Below are 17,880 nucleotides of genomic sequence, written 5' to 3' on the forward strand. Positions count from 1 at the left end.
TTTGCTCACGGATTAAGAATAGATGTCATTACGCACCCCCCCCTTATTTGTTTATTTGAGTTTTGTTTTATTATTATGAACGCTAATTTAATTAAAAACATTTATTGAAAAATGCTTATTTTCTTTTAAAAATTCTAAAAATTCTATTTTAACTTAACCAGCTCGGCATATTTGTCAGATTAGAGTTTTTGGGTGCTTTTAAAAAAGATATTCGAACTTTTGCATTTATATTTTTTAAGAGTTGGAAACTTATATGATCAAAAATAAAAAAATTAGTTCTCTAAATAACACAAATTTTTAGTAGATATTTTTTGCATACCTACCCAAGTTTTAAAAATAAAATACGCAACTTTTTTCAATAAAAGGCATAAAAATGTGTAAAAATATAAAATAAAATAATAATGCATATATAGTGAAAATAAGAAATCTGATACGGCAAGGGAATTTCATCTCTAACAGGAATATTGCTTCTAAAAAAAACGTTGCGGGTATAAATCTTGTAATATCTTATAAACGGCTTTACCCTTCGATCCTCAATTTACAAGAAATACGGGCCTGTTCAGGTTTTAGCCTATTATTTGTAGGGTTGTAGACATGCCCCTCCTCTCTCCATAAATGAATTGATCATGGAAAAATTAATGCTTTATATTACCATTTTTATTTTATATGAATCTAAATTCAAATATAAGGGGTAACCCATCCAACCCTCATTTTCTGGCTTTACCCAAAAAAGCTATGGGACAAAATCAATACTTTCTCTGAATATTTATTCCCCTTCCTTATTTTATCACAGTGAAATGTTATATGTCAGCCAGCCACACCAGAAAGAGAAAAATAAGAAATATAAGATCTTATTTTATTACTCTCCTATTGTGCTTTTTTCCTTTTTTTGTCATTGTAAATAATATAAATTAGCTTCAAGTATAATAGTGTCTGCAAACTTGTTGATTTGATTATTTAGTTTCAAATTTATATAAAAGGTGTCTGACGTCATTCCATAGCCCTAAAACAGGCTCCATGTACTAATATGCATATTTAGAGCTTACAGACAAAGTTCTTACAATCAACAAGTCAAATGACCTAGATTGATATTACTCTGTTAGTCTTAATCCTAACATTGACTTATTTATTCAGGCCCGGATATCGACTGGTGGACAACGCCAGCTGTATCTACGAGGACAACCCCTTCCTGATGGTCGTCAAGAGCTCCCAGATTGTCGACCTGTCTGTCAGAGGCAACAATTCTGTCGGTCATCTTACACCTATTGTGGATCTCAAGATTGGGAAATCTATTGATTATGATGATAAACAGGTGCAATATTTTAACCTGCGTTTACACTCCTAAAGGACTCTAAGGAAGGAGGGAAGATATTTAAGATTTTTTAAATGTAAAGGGGCGATTTATCTTGGGAGGATGTAGTTTACCTCTTCTAAAACATTTTCTGGATCTGCAAGAAGTCTAACTACAAAGGAGAATCATATTGATCTAGTGGTTGACGAGATCTTAAGCTACAGACAAACAGAACGACATTCTGTTATTTTTATAGTTAAAAAGTAGTTGCCTTTCCAAAGTAACTTGATAAAATAAAAATACAATATCTGTCTATTTCAGACAATCTACTGGACCGAGCTAGAAAACGAAGACGACCTTAATGCCACCCTCTTCACCACCAGTATCGGTGGCGGAGACAAGACAAACTTCTTTGACGAGTTCGACACGGGCATGGTTGGGTCACCGTACGCCATCGCGTTTGACTGGATTGGAAAGAATTTGTATCTGGCAAACAGAGAATCTTCCACCATTGAGGTACAGAAAATTTTTTTATACATGGCACTTAAATTAATATTTTAGTTATGTAAAATGAAGGGATACCTTACAACTAGATAGGAATACTTATGTTCTAAAAAGTATAATGAGAAAATAATTCTTCTTTATAATTAAAAGATTTAATGAAATCACATTCTGTTTATTTAAAGCTCTATTAATGGTTGATTAAAATTACATTTGGTTGCAGCAATTCTAAATAGAAACAGTACCTGATTAAATTCTATAGTTATCTATGTTTTAGGTTATCCGTCTGGAGGGCAAGCGCAAGCGCCGCATGGTGCTGCTAACCAACGACGGCACAGAGCTCGGTGTAGCAAATCCTGTCGCCTTGGCGTTGGATCCGCAAAACGGCAAACTATACTGGATGGACAAGGGAGGTGCCGGCGTGCCGCCGAAGATTGGAAAGGCAAACATGGACGGCTCGTCGCCCGAGGTGTTGGTGAAGGATGATCTAATCCAACCTGAGTTCATGACTCTGGATCAGGATACAGAGATGATCTACTTCAGCTCCAGCTTTGAACCTAAGGTAAAAATTATTAATGTATTTTACGCAATTTCTTGTCGGCAAGGCAACTTACGAGATAGACAATGGGTGATTAACAAAATTAACCCTTAACTAGATTAAAATTCTTGATGGAAAAGTGTGGACACTGCTAGTTCGAAAGTTACCATTCAAAATTTGATACAAGTATCCTAAGTTTTTGAGCCAACGAATTAGATAATAGAGTTCGTAATTTCTTGGTACCTATCTGAGTTTCGGCAGTTATTATCAATAAAATGATTAAGAATTTACAATTTTGGTAATTGGATTAATTGATTTTTAATAATATATTGTCCTATACTTATTATAGTAAAGCTTTGCTATTTTACTATATTTTTATTTAAAGTTTTTTGAAAGTAATCTATATTCTTTACCTTTTTACGTAAAGTTAAATTATCTATCTGAAAAGTAAACAATAATTTTCTAAAGTTAAAATTGATTGTTTCAAGTTTATACATGTTTTTGTTTACAAAATGTTTTGAAATAAGCAAACATTATATTACTTAACCCTGGAAAAACATACGGGCTCGGCAGTAGTAGGGGCTTTTCCTTTGCGGTTGGTAAGGTTACCCTTCCCCAAAATAGATAAAAACCCGTTGTGGACACGTTAAGGAAACTTCGCTTTAAAGGAGAGCCATATCGGTCAAACGGTTAGAGTTATAAATAAATAAACCTACATTCTGTTATCCATGTAATGATTAAAATTTGGCTTCGCTAGCTGTTGATGCGTTATTTAAATGATTAATTGTCCTTGTTATTTCCAAACTAAAACATATATTTAAAAGTTTGTAGTCGGAAAAATTGAACTGGAATTTTAACTTTTCTAAAAGAATGACGGGGTATTAGTTTTAGACATATTTGAGGTTCATACCAGGAAAATTATTACTACAGCATCACAGTTTCATAATTCCTAGGATCCCTTATTATTGGAATGATGTGATTGTAATGTTCCCTAAGATCCCTAGAACCAGCTTGAGGTTTGTGAATATTTTCTTAGTTTCAATAGGATTGTGGGGTCATAAGGAAAATAAAACAGGAATATTTGAGGTTGTGATAACCCCCTCTCGCTGGGGGAATAATTCATCTGAAGAAATCTATTATTTCCTGTAAAAAAGGTCATATAATTATTGATCGTATGAATCATAAATTATGATAAGTTTTCAACAACAAAAAAGATTATTATTTTCTGTTATGAGCTACCAGACAGCATTCATATTTCCTCCCTCAAACGATACTTTTTTGATCATTTGCTAGATCCAGAAGTTAATACGGGTGAATGCTTTCTTTAAAACCTTAGTTACGAGATATTGAAAAACAAAATTATTTTTTTTTGGGGTGGGAGGGATGGGGGGTATCCAATGTAGTAGTTTACTTCCTTGCAAAGCTGGATTACAAGATATAATACAATGAACCCCTTTTCCATTAATTATTATATTTACTGGAGGGCTCAGGAATGAGCGGGAGAGGGGGGGGGGGCAATCAAACAAACAAACACAATGTGAATGTTTGCTGGCCAGCCACTACTATGCAAAACCTGGATTACTAGGTATCTACAATGAACTACCTCCCCATCCCATAGGTATTACAACTACTGTATGGTTTAAGATTGAAAAGAAATAAAAATAAGACCGGGAGGGGGGGGGGGGCAGTTAATCCCCATGAGAATATTTACTGGCCAGATACTACTATGCAAACCTGGGATTTAAACCAAAGTCAACAAAGTTTGAAGTGAACCACTTTCGGATTTACAATTCACAACATTTTACCCAGGAATCCAGGGAAAGGACATTAGATATAAATTATTCTCTCTTTTTATTACTTTTGATAAGGTAATAAGAAAAGCTTTTTAGAATTTCAGACAGATATTGAAGAACATATATTTTTAGTTTGACGATTTATTACGAGACAAAATATTTCTAATTTAGATTATATAACAATCTCTGCTTTTTTGCCTTTCTCATATATGTTTGAAAGTTTTTTAAATGCTTAAAACTTTTAAAAAAGTAACCTATATCCTTTCCTATACTTTTTACTCTAATTGTCTGTTTTTGTAATTAGGAAAGGAGGAAACACTGGGTTGTAAATTACACTTGTACTCGTATATGGTTTATAACTACTTTATCTTTTTCGTTTACTCAAAAATTTGGATACTGATCAACCGAAAGGGTTATTTTGTTAATAACCATTGGGGATGTGAATCCATTTACTGTACACTGTTCTACTGTCATTTAGTTTAATCATTTGTAATAAAAGCCTGAAACCATAACTTTTTATAATAATTTTTTATTCTAAATATTTTTAAGAAAGATTATTTGGAATGACATTATACAATAGAATTTATGCTATCTTTCTTTCAAAATGTTTAATATTACTAGGACAACGGGGAACGTCAGAAAAAAGGGAAATGTAAAGGGTGAGCAAAAAAAATGCGTAGATTTTTAAAATTCAAATTGCGCGGCTTGTGTTAATAGTAGAAAAATGTTACGCATACCATAAGAACCGATAAGAGGTCTATTTTTTGGAAATATAAGAACAATTCCTCTGCTACGTATAGTTAGGGAGCTACATGTTAAAATGTCCCAACTGACTTAAAACTTGACTTGCGAGTAAATTTTGGGACATTTTACCACCTAGCTCCTAGATTATTTGTAGCACAGGAACCGTTCTTTTATTTCCAATAAATACAGTTCATAGCGGTTCTTACGGTATGCGTAACATTTTCCTACCATTAACACAAGCCGCGCAATTTGAATTTTAAAAATGTACGCAAGAATTATTGTCTAATATTTACTAATATACTCGCAAGTCAAGTTTTAAGTCAGTTGGGACATTTTAACACGTAGCTCCCTAACTATACGTAGCAGAGGAATCGTTCTTATATTTCCAAAAAATAGACTTCATAGCGGTTCTAGTGGTATGCGTAACATTTTTTTACTATTAACACAAGCCGCGCAATTTGAATTTTAAAAATCTACGCATTTTTTTTTGCTCACCCTTTAACTATTATATTTTATAAAAGAAGTGAAAAGAATGGTGTTCCCTCACTTCCCCCCCCCCTCACCTCTATCACTTTTTAAAATCCTCATAACTGCATATTATTACAACAGCACAAACTAAACTCCCTATTAATTTACATCTTTTTAATTGTTTGCTATTATAAAACACTATGAAATTTGGCTTCAGTGAGGACACACTGAAAAGATTTAAAGAAAAAGATTTGATTTAGTGCCTTAATAAAGGCCATAAATTGCTAAAACGTTACCCCAGATGTTCAAAGTTAATATTCATATAACACAAGGGGGAAGGGGGGGTGTAGAATCCCATATTTTTACAGAAGACCACCCATTTCCCCCCAACACGTATTACACAATAAAAGATTTGAGGATGTAAGTCTGTTTGCTAACCTTTTAACCGATGTGGTTCTCCTTAACAGGAAAGCTTCTTTATTTTGTAGGAAAGTATTCTTCTTGGAGGTGGGGAAAATAGGAAGGTTGACCTAAAGGATAAACGACCGTCTTCCCCTCCATAACTGATGACTAAACTTTTCTTCATAATATTTGGAATAAAAAGAAAGAAGAAACATTGAATTAAATCAAAGACACAAAATATATTTTATAGAAAGCAGAAACTTCATACATTTAATGTTTTGAAAATTTTAATTTATATTAATATAATATTTTGTATAAAAAGAAATGTCTGCAGTCACTTACATCAAGTGATGTATATTGTAAAGCTCAATATAATATAGAATAAAATTTTTATTAGGGGGTTTCAAAATTTCATAAAAGGTTTGATTTTCTCGTGCTGTAGATACTAATATGGCTATTATATTTTCAAAAGACAATACAAAAATATTTTGATTTAATCTGCTTTAGAGGTGAAAAACCAAACATTTATAAAAAACAAAAACAAAAAACTTAACCTAATCTTAAACAATTACCTCTAACTACATAAATTAGACAAGATTACTTTAATCAAAATATTTCAAAGATTTTCCACCGGTAAATATAAAAAATTTAATGATTTTGAAACACTCTAATGTATATACAACAATATTTATGTTTATATGAATAATTTTGGTAAGCCGCCGGGGAAAAGGAAAGGTAAATGGGGGTAAAAATTTCACTTTAGGAAAATTACAATTGTACAATCTAGAATGCTTTTGAGAAAAAATAAGATGGCAATTTTATAGTCAAATTTTTAATGTTGTATAAAGTATGGTATGGTATGATTTATTATATTCATTGTACTATCCCTGTATCTCTGTGAGCATGGTACATGAAGTGTGGTATGATTTATTATATCCATTGTCATATCCCTTCATCCCTGTGAGCATGGTACATGAAGTGTGGTATGATTTATTATATCCATTGTCCTATCACTGTGCCCCTGTGAGCATGGTACATGAAGTGTGGTATGATTTATTATATCCATTGTACTATCCCTGTATCCCCGTGAGCATGGTACATGAAGTGTGGTATGATTTATTGGCTTTATATTCCGAGATTTATGGCTTTATATCTAGAGAAGGATTATTATTATATTTTGAAACCCGTCAGTCTGGCATCATACAGGCAGACAGGGAATAGGACAACAATGAATTTAGGAATTTCAAGGGATAAGACATTGGAAAATAAATTCCTAATGATAACAGATATTTTAAATTATTGATTGAAAAGTTATGACGGATCAAACAATCGATTTTACTAAAGTACCCCTAGGTTTTAAGCCAACAAATGAGCCAACGTAATTAGAAAGCCTGTATAGTTTTCACCTTAATATCTCCTCCCTCCCTAAATAAATTTCACGCAGTTATTTTGTGTAAAAATTCTTGATAATTTTTTGGAGATAAAGTTTGTCCTTTTCCTCCCTGGCCATTATACTTAACTTTAATATTATTTTTAATATGATATTAAACAAGGGAATATTCACAGAAGATTCTAGAATCCTTTCTAAAATAGCAGTCCACATTCACCTAAGAGTAAATTTGTTAAGAAATAATTAAGATTTTGATTATCTTTTAGCCTAAAAACAAAGGATTAAAGGTAAGTTATTGTAAAAATTGTATTTTTGTTACTTTTTTTTTATATTTTAATTGCATGATTTAGGTTTACCTTTATTTCTTAAAATATCTTTTGTTTTGTTTTTTTTCTCACAATATAATTACCTTCATTTTTATTAGTTGTAATCTGCTAGCTATTTTTTATCATAAAAGGCATATCACTAAACTAAACTAAACTATGTCATGATATTTTAAAATAGAGGGATTTATAGTAAAGTAAAATCGTTTAACCCAAATTTTTTTTGCAAGTCAGTTTTATTGGATTTCAATGCACTTCGTCTCAATTGTAAACATTATTTAATAGTGGAAAATATTTTTTCTTCAAATATGTTATCCCTCTTTTTTGTACTTGTATACAAAGCTTCTTTGAAGTAGAGCCAAGTAAGTTAAATGTAAATAGCTAGGAAATATACATTTTCTTGGAAATTAACAGGTACAGAGGGGACATTGGACTGTAAATTACCCTTGTACCCAAAGTTTTATAATCATTACTTTGGGCACTTTTTTTAAAATTTGATTCTTTGGTTTAAAACTAGCAAGTCCATATTTTTCAACTTAATCATTTTAACCTATAGAAGGGTTAATTTTGTTCATCAAAATTGTGAATGTTTAGCAATTTATCCTCCTTTGTCTTATCCCTTAGAATCCATGGAAATTAGCCACACAGTATCTTCATTTACACATAAATTCCAGTTATAAGCAAGTAATATTTTTTCTAAGAAAACCCTTTTGGCCTCTAACTTCTCTTACAGTCTCCTTAAACTTTTTAACGAAAAAAAATCCTATATAGTCCTAAAGTAATGAGATTACTGTCTATATGTATGTATGTATTTATGATTATTTGTCAGTCCGTTAAGATCTCGAAAACGACTGGACCGGGAGTACTTTAAAAGACGGTTTATATTTTAACATGGATTTTGTTAAAATAAGTAGTGAGTATGCATTAACAAAACAAGAAATATTCAGGGATACAGGGGATACGACTTTTGACGAAAAAATAATCTACCATTATGTAACATGTCAGAAATTCTGTAAATACTGAATTTTTAAATAATGGGGTGTAAATTATTTTTCACTGGTTCCTCCCTCTCTGATTAGAATCTAAAAGTAAGTTTGACCTCTAAAAATAAGTAAAAATGCATCTTCAAAGACTTGCTGTGAATACTAAAAATAACAAGGACATTTTTTGTCATAAGCAACGCAACAATAACAAACTTGAATTAGCTCCTAAGGAATTACTAATGATTAGCAATGGTTGTTTGTCAAAAAAGATTATAAAAGGCTTATTATAGCTTTAGCTGAAAGCTTCTTAATTGTTCAGACTACTTGCATATCATTATCCATTATTCAACAACTATTAGGGGAGGGAGATGACAGTGGTGCATAAATTAACCCCTTTTCTTCCCTATATTAATAGGCTACCATAGGCCAAATTGTACGCTTAACTTTCCTATTCTTTTAAACATAAATAATTACTATGGTTAGTTAAAGAAAGGCTTTTAAACTTCGACATCAAACACAAACATGCAAACGCACATTCACACACTCATAGACACAAACGCACACAGACACACACACACATTCAAGACATTCAGAAAACATAAACAAACAAATTGAAAACAGGAACATTGATAATTTTTCTAAAACTATCATTAACAAAAGTTTCTTTACAAAACATTATTACGAACACATTGCAGTTTCAACTCTTTATAGACCTTTTTTCTTTATAAGTTTAGTGAGGCTTTGAACTTTTATTATTTTTCACAATCAAGTTTCCAATCCCCGCTTGAAAAGAGCCGCATAAAGTGGAAAAAATGTTTTTAACAACGCACAACTAATATAAAATGCATTGCATTAGCGTAAAAATACTTTCAATGGAAGATAATAAATTTTAAAAGGCAGTCCTACATCAACATATCAGATGCTGTGTTTTTTTTAGAAAAAAAAATAACTTACACAATTTTTATGATTTTAATCTTTTATTTATTACTAGCTGATACGCCCTAAAAGGTTTCTAGGGGGAGGGGAGGAGTCGACCCCCCCCCCCCCCCCCCTACTATCAATTTCAGTTTTATAGAACGTAAAATAAAATTGGAGGGATGTCATTTTATTCGAAGGGCGATTTATATACCCCTCCCAAGAAAGTTATAAACCTTTACAGGACCTATGAGAAACTACATATGATATGAGAATCATATCGGTTTGAAAAGTCATTTCTTTAATTTGTTTTCGTATGAAAGTCCTCTAGTAAATTTGTATTCTTAGTTTTCAATTTGCATGTTTTTTTTTAAATTTCTTTATTTATTTACCTACTTTTTATTAATATTTTTTCCTATTTTAGATTGAGTCAGTGAACAGCGATGGATCCAACCGGCGCGTCATAATCTCTGACCCCAGCAGGATCCACAAACCTGTGGCGCTGGCGGTCATGGACAGACGGCTCTACTACCTGGATACCAGCTTCGAACAGATTGTCCGTGTGGATCTCCCGAACGGCGACAACCAGAAGGTTCTGCTGGAAAATGAACCCGAACTGAAAACTTTGAACTTATACAGGTAAAGATAAAACTATTTTAGAACAAGAAATTGTCTTAGGTTTAATATTTGGTGTCCTTTATTGATTGTAGGTTCTTTGTGAGAAAGTCCAACTGAGCTTGGAATTGTGCTGTCCAATCTTTTGCTTTTAATGATGTAGACCCGACATATAAATAAGCAGTAGGAGGAATTTTTAATGAGATTCAAACCTATCTCCTTCACTTTAAAACAAAAAAATAGAAGTAATCCATTAAAATGATTAGGCAATATCACTTTACGAATTGTTTATAATTTAGGAAGCGTCCCAGCTCACATTCTCATCCTTGTCTGCGAAACAACGGCAACTGCGACCATTTCTGTCTGCCAGCAGCGCAGAATACAGCCGTCTGCGGATGCTCCATTGGTTTCCAGAAATCACAAGGTTTGTTTCTACAGGGGGTTTCTGTCGGTAAGTGGATTAAATTAAGCAATATGTTTAATTTAAAAAAAAATACCCCATTTTATTATTTTATTAAAATTGGTTCCAGGACAAACGCAGGAGTGTCTAAAATATCAATTAAGTATTTTTATATAGGTTAGGTCCAATTAAGACATGAATATATAGATAAGTTTCCCGCAGGGGTTAGGCATTTAAAAAACCTATTAAATGGTTGTAAAACGGTAAGGTTAGGTCAAGTTTTCACTCCGACGTTTGTCACTCCAGCGTTTGTCCTAGGACCGGTGTATATTTAAGGGTCCTAAAACATCTCCTTTTCCCCTCCCTCGTAAAGAAAGATTATCAAAATCAACCTTAGGGATTAGAAATAACTTATCGCCTATTGCAATAGCTATTAGCCATGTATCATTGCATCTTCTATTTTTTTCATTGAAAATGGCAGTAGATTTATAAATTTTCTTGGAAGACTAAAATATCTTATGTTGACCTTTCCCTGTATTTTTCCCACTAGTGCCTTTGCAAGGATAAGCTAAACCTTTTATGAAAGTATAAAATCTTTATGGATATGTAATAGAAATAGAAGAATAGAATTATATTCTGAACCCTTTTTTCGTCAAATCTAAGAAGGAACATTTCTAGCAGACAAAAGTATTGTTTACTTTCGACTCAAGCTGATGTGGATTCTTAAGAAATTATAGACTCGCTACTCGATAGTGAGGCAAAATTATTTTTGTGAAAAATCATCCAAAAGCACATTAAAAATCTACAAAAATTAAACAAAATCATATGTTAATAACCCTTTTAAGATTTTATTTAATTTTTGTAAATTTTTTTATTCGATTTTGGAGGATTTTTCACAAAAATAATTTTGCCTCACCAGCGAGTAGCCAGCCTAACTTTTTTTTAAAGAATCCACCTCGTTACTAAGCTTTTAAATTTAAACGAAATTTTTGGGCAATTAATTCTGATTCCGCAAAGCTTTCTACTAAGAAAATATACTGTTTACAGCTGACTTTTATCTAAGTGTGAAATGAAAAAAAACATGCATTCTTAACAAGATGTGTACAAAATTTCAACCAATGAAATTAAATGTATGTACCGATGCGATTCTCCTATTGGCTCAATCAGACATTCCCTCTCTTTCTTAGTACCTTTATTGGATATGTGTAGAGCAATGGATATTACAACAACAGGGAGGGAGAGGACAATGCATTTATTATTTCTTTGTTTTTAAACCAGATTGTCATGTATTCTAATAAACTTAAACTTGTAGCTGCTAAAATATTAATTTGCCACCTTTACCCGATCCCAGCCTCTCCTACTGCATGAACGAACTGACCAATAAATGATGTCCATATTAGCAACCTAAACTGACGACAAATTCACACATTCCTTTTATTTTTTATTATCCTATCCCTTTGTCCCTGTGAATAATACAATCTTTAGAATAGACAATCAACATTTTCAGTCCATTTAATTCAAACACACAGCAGTACAACATTTAGCTTATGATAAGCCAAGGGATAAGTGATAGGGAAACTGCTAAAAATTTCATTGTAAAGTACACAAAATCCCATGCTCGGTTCAATATTAAACACAAGTTGCTTCGCCCCCAGCATCTTAATGAATTATAATTCTACAATTAGATAGAAAAGTCTAAATCCTTCCCGTGACTTATATTCAGAATTAAAATAGCCTAAACTCATTCTAAAGCTTACCAGGAACAGAGAACTTAATTAGATTTTAAATCAAATCAAAATCTAAATATCTTAACATCATATTTGACAACAAAAAAGATTTAGCAGATTTCTTTATACAATTTCATAATGAAAAGAAAGATGTTGAATTAAAATAAAAAATCTGGGGAAAAAGGGGAAATGAATGGAGAATGGTTTATTCCTCAACTTAATTAAAGTAATCTAATTACCCTAATGAAGAAAAAATGTTTCATTGTCTATGCGCTCTCTCTCTTTATTTACACTTTCTCTCCCCCCTCCCCCCCCCTCCATTGTCTTATTATAATAGGGACTGTCACTTATGCTGTTAAGATTTTAACTAAGCCAAAAAGATGATTTTTTCTACTGCCATTATAAAATCATAGTTTTTTTTAACATGAACAAAGCATTTTACATAATTACTTTTATTTGTGGAAATTAGATATATTTTCGAGTTAAAATGTTTTTCAACCAATTTTTAAAAGAAGTACACTTCTCGTAACATACATATCAATTGGAGGCAATATTAGTTTACTTTATTCGCAACATTATTCAATAAAATTATAATAATCAGCTCTAAGGTTTTTTTGACAAAAGTTTTAAAAGTGTGGAGGCGGATGAGACATTTAAATAAACAAAAAAACGTCTGAAGATCCTTGTAAAACCTTATGTATCTACCCATATAAAGTTAATAGTGTTTAGGATTAGCGCTGCCCCAATAAAATCTGTGCTGAGTAATCCCACCGGGAATTATACACAATTATTATGTTACACATAATCCAGGCTAGGATTCTTTACTTTACTTTGCTTTTTTTACTTACACACTGTGTTTTGTGGATCTTTTAACCCATCTCATTGTACTAACAATAGTAATTTCTAACCCAGGAGGGAGTGTAGCCCATAGGGGACCCCCATTATCTCATCTCACTGTACTAATAATAATTTCTAACCCAGGAGGGAGTGTTGCCCATAGGGGACCCCCATTATCTGATCTCACTGTACTAACAATAATAATTTCTAACCCAGGAGGGAGTGTAGCCCATAGGGGACCCCCATTATCTCATCTCACTGTACTAACAATAATAAGTTCTAACCCAGGAGGGAGTGTGGCCCATAGGGGACCCCCATTATTTGATCTCACTGTACTAACAATAATAATTTCTAACCCAGGAGGGAGTGTAGCCCATAGGGGACCCCCATTATCCCATCTCACTATACTAACAATAATAATTTCTAACCCAGGAGGGAGTGTAGCCCATAGGGGACCCCCATTATCCCATCTCACTATACTAACAATAATAATTTCTAACCCAGGAGGGAGTGTAGCCCATAGGGGACCCCCATTACCCCATCTCACTATACTAACAATAATAATTTCTAACCCAGGAGGGAGTGTAGCCCATAGGGGACCCCCATTATTTGATCTCACTGTACTAACAATAATAATTTCTAACCCAGGAGGGAGTGTAGCCCATAGGGGACCCCCATTATCCCATCTCGCTGTACTAACAATAATAATTTCTAACCCAGGAGGGAGTGTAGCCCATAGGGGACCCCCATTACCCCCTCTCACTATACTAACAATAATAATTTCTAACCCAGGAGGGAGTGTAGCCCATAGGGGACCACCATTATTTGATCTCACTGTACTAACAATAATAATTTCTAACCCAGGAGGGAGTGTAGCCCATAGGGGACCCCCATTATCCCATCTTGCTGTACTAACAAGACATCTTGTAAAAGGAAATCATAGATAAAAATAACAACACCTTTTTACGGCAAATCTACCAAAAATGGCCATATAGATTACTCTTTAATTAAGACAATAATTTTTTAGTATATCTTGTACAATTAGATGCTAAAATTAATTGTGTCTCAATCAATTCATAAAAATTTGCCAGCCATTATCATGAGATATTTTATATATATTTAATATGGGAAAGCATGAATAAAAAAAATATCTATGTTTTAGTTGCAGAGACTAAGTGTGAGAAGTACAAGTCCTTTGCCGTTGTCTCCCAGCTCAAACTGGCCAGAGGATTCGGAATTGATGATCAAGGAGAGGCCATGATGCCCATTGCTGGCAAAGGTAACTTCATTTCCCACTTTTGTTAGAGAAGCTTTCCCCCTTTCCCCCCTTTCCCCCCTTTCCCGTACTGGAGGAACGAACTGAATAAGTAGTGATGTCCATGTTAACCTAAAATGACTAGGTACAATTTTTACCATAATATCGACGTATATTCTACATCCATTTATACAAAAAAAACCTTCGATTTATTTACTATTTTTTACATTTTTAGGACATAATATTCTGCACCTGGACATGTATGTTGAAGAGAACTGGATCTACTGGGTGGATTTTGAGGAAGGGGAACATAATGGTATCTATAGAATTAAGCCAGATGGAACTGAGAAGCAGCATATCATTAAGGTAATTTTTTTAGTTCCGTCCCATAAAGTAATTAGAGAACACAGAAAACCCACCTCCATCCGTTATTTTAAAAAAAAATAATCAAGACGGGAGGTAATTTTTTCCGAAGCCTTAACCTTGTGGAGTGGGCCTTAAATTAAGATAACCTAGCACTGCTGGACTACCCTGTAAACAACCTCACCTAACCTAACCTAAAGTAAAAACCCCAGAACAATTAATTTTTCCCCCTGTTTAAGTTTATTATAAAATTAGGGGGTGGGTTCTCTGCTCGACTAGACACTTTTAGGGGGAAACTCCATGTTTTGTTACCTATCTTCATTTAAAAATCCCCTTTTCTTTCAGGATGGCATTGGCAAGAATGGAATCCGTGGTTTGGCCGTTGACTGGGTGGCCAACAACCTGTATTTCACCAATGTTTTCCCTCATGAAACTTATATTGAGGTAGGGTTTAGTTTTTATAAGCGCAATTACTTTTTAATTCACACATATTTGTCGGTCTGTCTATTTAGTTGATCGACATTGGTAGTTATATACAGATTTTTACAAAAGTTTGTACTGCTTGATTAGTTCTGTGTCATTTTTGAGAAAAAAAATCATAAATGAGTGGTATCCACTTTTTAAAATTATGTTGTCCAAAAAACTTTGGGTACTTTTTTCATTGATTGGTGCCCAACTTGTAGTTTTCAAACTTTACCAATAATAATTTTCTTTATCGTCAGTTAGGATGTATATTAATGCATCGTTCATCGTTTTAACTGAATAATGACAATGAAATAGAACTTGTAAACAAATTTGCTTCCCTTTTCTAATTTCAATTATAACACCAGAAAATTCCCAAAACAAAATAGTTTAAAATGTGTAGAAAGCATTTTAATGGTAGGATGTCTTTTCTAAGATGCATTTTGATTACAATTAATTACAAATTGCACATTCCCGTCCTTTTAAACAATGTTACAAAACAACAAATGATTGAAAATTTTCATTCATATTTTAATGATTTTGTTTAGTAAACTTGGCATAAAGAAGTTATTAAAGTATACATTTAAAAAATATTTGTTTAATTAAAATAATAATGAATGCTTTATTATTGTTGTTTTGACTTTAAAATGCATTTGATAGCCTAGAAAATGAAGCTATACCAAATGAATATAAATTTAAATGATATATGTTTGTTTAGAAAATTTACTTACAAATAATATTTTTGCTCATATTGCAATTTTTATTCCTTTGTGCTTTGCAAAAAGAACAAATAAGCAAAAATTTGGCATCCTAGGGAAAAAACGGTGCAAAATTTTAGGTCTTGTAGATTTATTTCTAAGAATTGTACTGTGAGTAAGATGTACAGAATTAATAAAATTTGTAAAAAAGATGCACTTACAGATGTTGAGGAATATAAGCTTTTTAAGAAATTTGATTATTGTAGTGATTTAATGCAAATACCTGCTGAAAGGTAAAAATCGTAATTATTATTTACATTGCTTTCTACTTACACTTAATTGAAATGTTATTAGCTTGGTTTAGGTGCTTTACTTATATTTACAATTGCACACAACCGTGCAAAAACTAAAATTAAAAATGCTGTACAAAAATGTAAACAATAGTTGGTTGGTAAAATGTTGAGATACGGTATGATGAAAGTGAAAATTGTCCTTCCATATGACATTATGTCATAAAATGCACCATTCCTAAAGTAAGGGATGGATATATAAATATGCAACTTTTTTCCCAGTCATAATTGAATTATCCTACAATTTTATTTTATTTAATCATAATAATCAAAGCATAAAAAATTGCCATTAGAAAAAAAACAATGAAAATTAATAAAAAAACTTTTTTCTTTTCAAAACTATAATTGAAAGTGAAAGGGCGACTTACCCCAAAGTCCCCTAGAGGCCTCTAGGTAATACATACAAATTGTAGAATGGCCATGTTTCGCTATAATTATTAAGAAGCAGATTCAATCCTGAGACAGTGATTTGGCATTTTATTCCATTGTAACCATATTTTATTTCTGATTATTTTACAACAAAACATAACTGAACAAGGATGACAACATCCATAAAAGCGAAGCACTGAAACGGTAGGACAAACGGACATTAACATAGTATCTGAACATAAATGTCGAGTCAAAATTGTAGGTAAATTTGTTGAAAGACTGCTTAAAAACAGAATAATGTTTATGGACATACTTACATTTTTGGACTTGATTATAGAGTTGCTTCGCTTATAATATTGTACTTTGTTGTCACAGGAATCAATATACCAAAAATCAGATCAAACGGATAATTAAAACACTTGAAAATTTGTTGTTAAAAAAGTAGAAAAATCAACATGTTTAAAAAGGACGTACGGACATTCTGGTAATGATTATAGAGTTGCTACGCTTTCTAAATCGTACCCAACTACTACAGGAATCATCATGCAAAGTTTGAAATCGATAGGACAATTCTAACATGCCTAAATTAACGAATAAAAGCTATCTATCTCGGACGGACGGACGTACGGACGGACCGACCCTAATTATAGAAAAGCTTCGCTTTTAAAAAATATGATCTAAATTATAGTTAAATACTGCAAATTCATTTTCCAGTGATTGAAAAGAATATATAAGAAACAAACTATGCTATGTGTATTTTTTTAACTGGATTTTTTTTTCTACAAGTAGCATATCCCTGTGATAAAAAAAGCACAGGTAAAAGATATGTCAAGCCATTGAGGCGAATAGAAAACCAGAAACTAAAACAAATTGGTTGTTTTACATTATCGCAAAAATTACCTTAGGATTAGCAAGTTTTATATTTACTCAAAAAGAGCTTAAATTGATAAATTTAGAATGTTTGAATTGATGCTTTAGTATTAACCTATCATGACTTAAGTCTAAATTTAGTTATTATTTTTTAATGTTTTGATATAAAAACTTTTTCAGCTTTTATTCATTACATCCATTTCTATTAATTGTTTTGTTCGGATGGAGAGAAAAGACAATGATGTCTAAATTAATCTGAAATCAAATATTTGATTGAAGGTAGAATTTTCTATATAATAACATTGATTTATAGATTACTGTACTGTATGTATTTGTATTAACAAAAAATATAAAAGGTCCTTTAGTTGTTTTGATAGCAACATCTTAGCTAAAACAAATTGAAAATTTTCTGCTTCAATATTTGTTTGCCATAACTTTCTGTTGAAGAAACATATTCCCCCACGGATGGAGAAATTTCAGAAAAGATTTTTAAAATACTAAATTCCCTACAACCTTAAATCAATTAAATACTATTAATTTTATTATAAAAAGTAGTAAGTTTTTTGTCTGCCAGTTAAGTCTTGGG

At 32.2% G+C, this 17,880-nt stretch overlaps 1 protein-coding gene across 8 annotated transcripts in view; it reads left to right on the top strand.

Moving 5' to 3' along the window:
- The window catches only part of mgl (low-density lipoprotein receptor-related protein megalin), a 254,385-nt gene that overhangs the window by 220,743 nt on the left and 15,762 nt on the right, over window positions 1-17,880 (top strand). For 7 of the 8 annotated variants that reach the window (XM_080164265.1, XM_080164262.1, XM_080164264.1 and 4 more), the window contains 9 exons: window positions 1,135-1,312; window positions 1,613-1,807; window positions 2,070-2,354; window positions 7,394-7,414; window positions 9,773-9,987; window positions 10,263-10,387; window positions 14,090-14,206; window positions 14,418-14,548; window positions 14,891-14,989. In XM_080164265.1, coding sequence (XP_080020391.1) covers window positions 1,135-1,312; window positions 1,613-1,807; window positions 2,070-2,354; window positions 7,394-7,414; window positions 9,773-9,987; window positions 10,263-10,387; window positions 14,090-14,206; window positions 14,418-14,548; window positions 14,891-14,989 — 1,366 coding nt within the window. The remainder of the gene's footprint in view (window positions 1-1,134; window positions 1,313-1,612; window positions 1,808-2,069; window positions 2,355-7,393; window positions 7,415-9,772; window positions 9,988-10,262; window positions 10,388-14,089; window positions 14,207-14,417; window positions 14,549-14,890; window positions 14,990-17,880) is intronic. The other variant, XM_080164266.1, reaches the window with a different exon arrangement.

The sequence above is a fragment of the Acartia tonsa genome, chromosome 6, assembly GCF_053477335.1.
Source record: "Acartia tonsa isolate MP-2025a chromosome 6, ASM5347733v1, whole genome shotgun sequence".
NCBI classification, from domain to species: Eukaryota; Metazoa; Arthropoda; class Copepoda; order Calanoida; family Acartiidae; genus Acartia; species Acartia tonsa.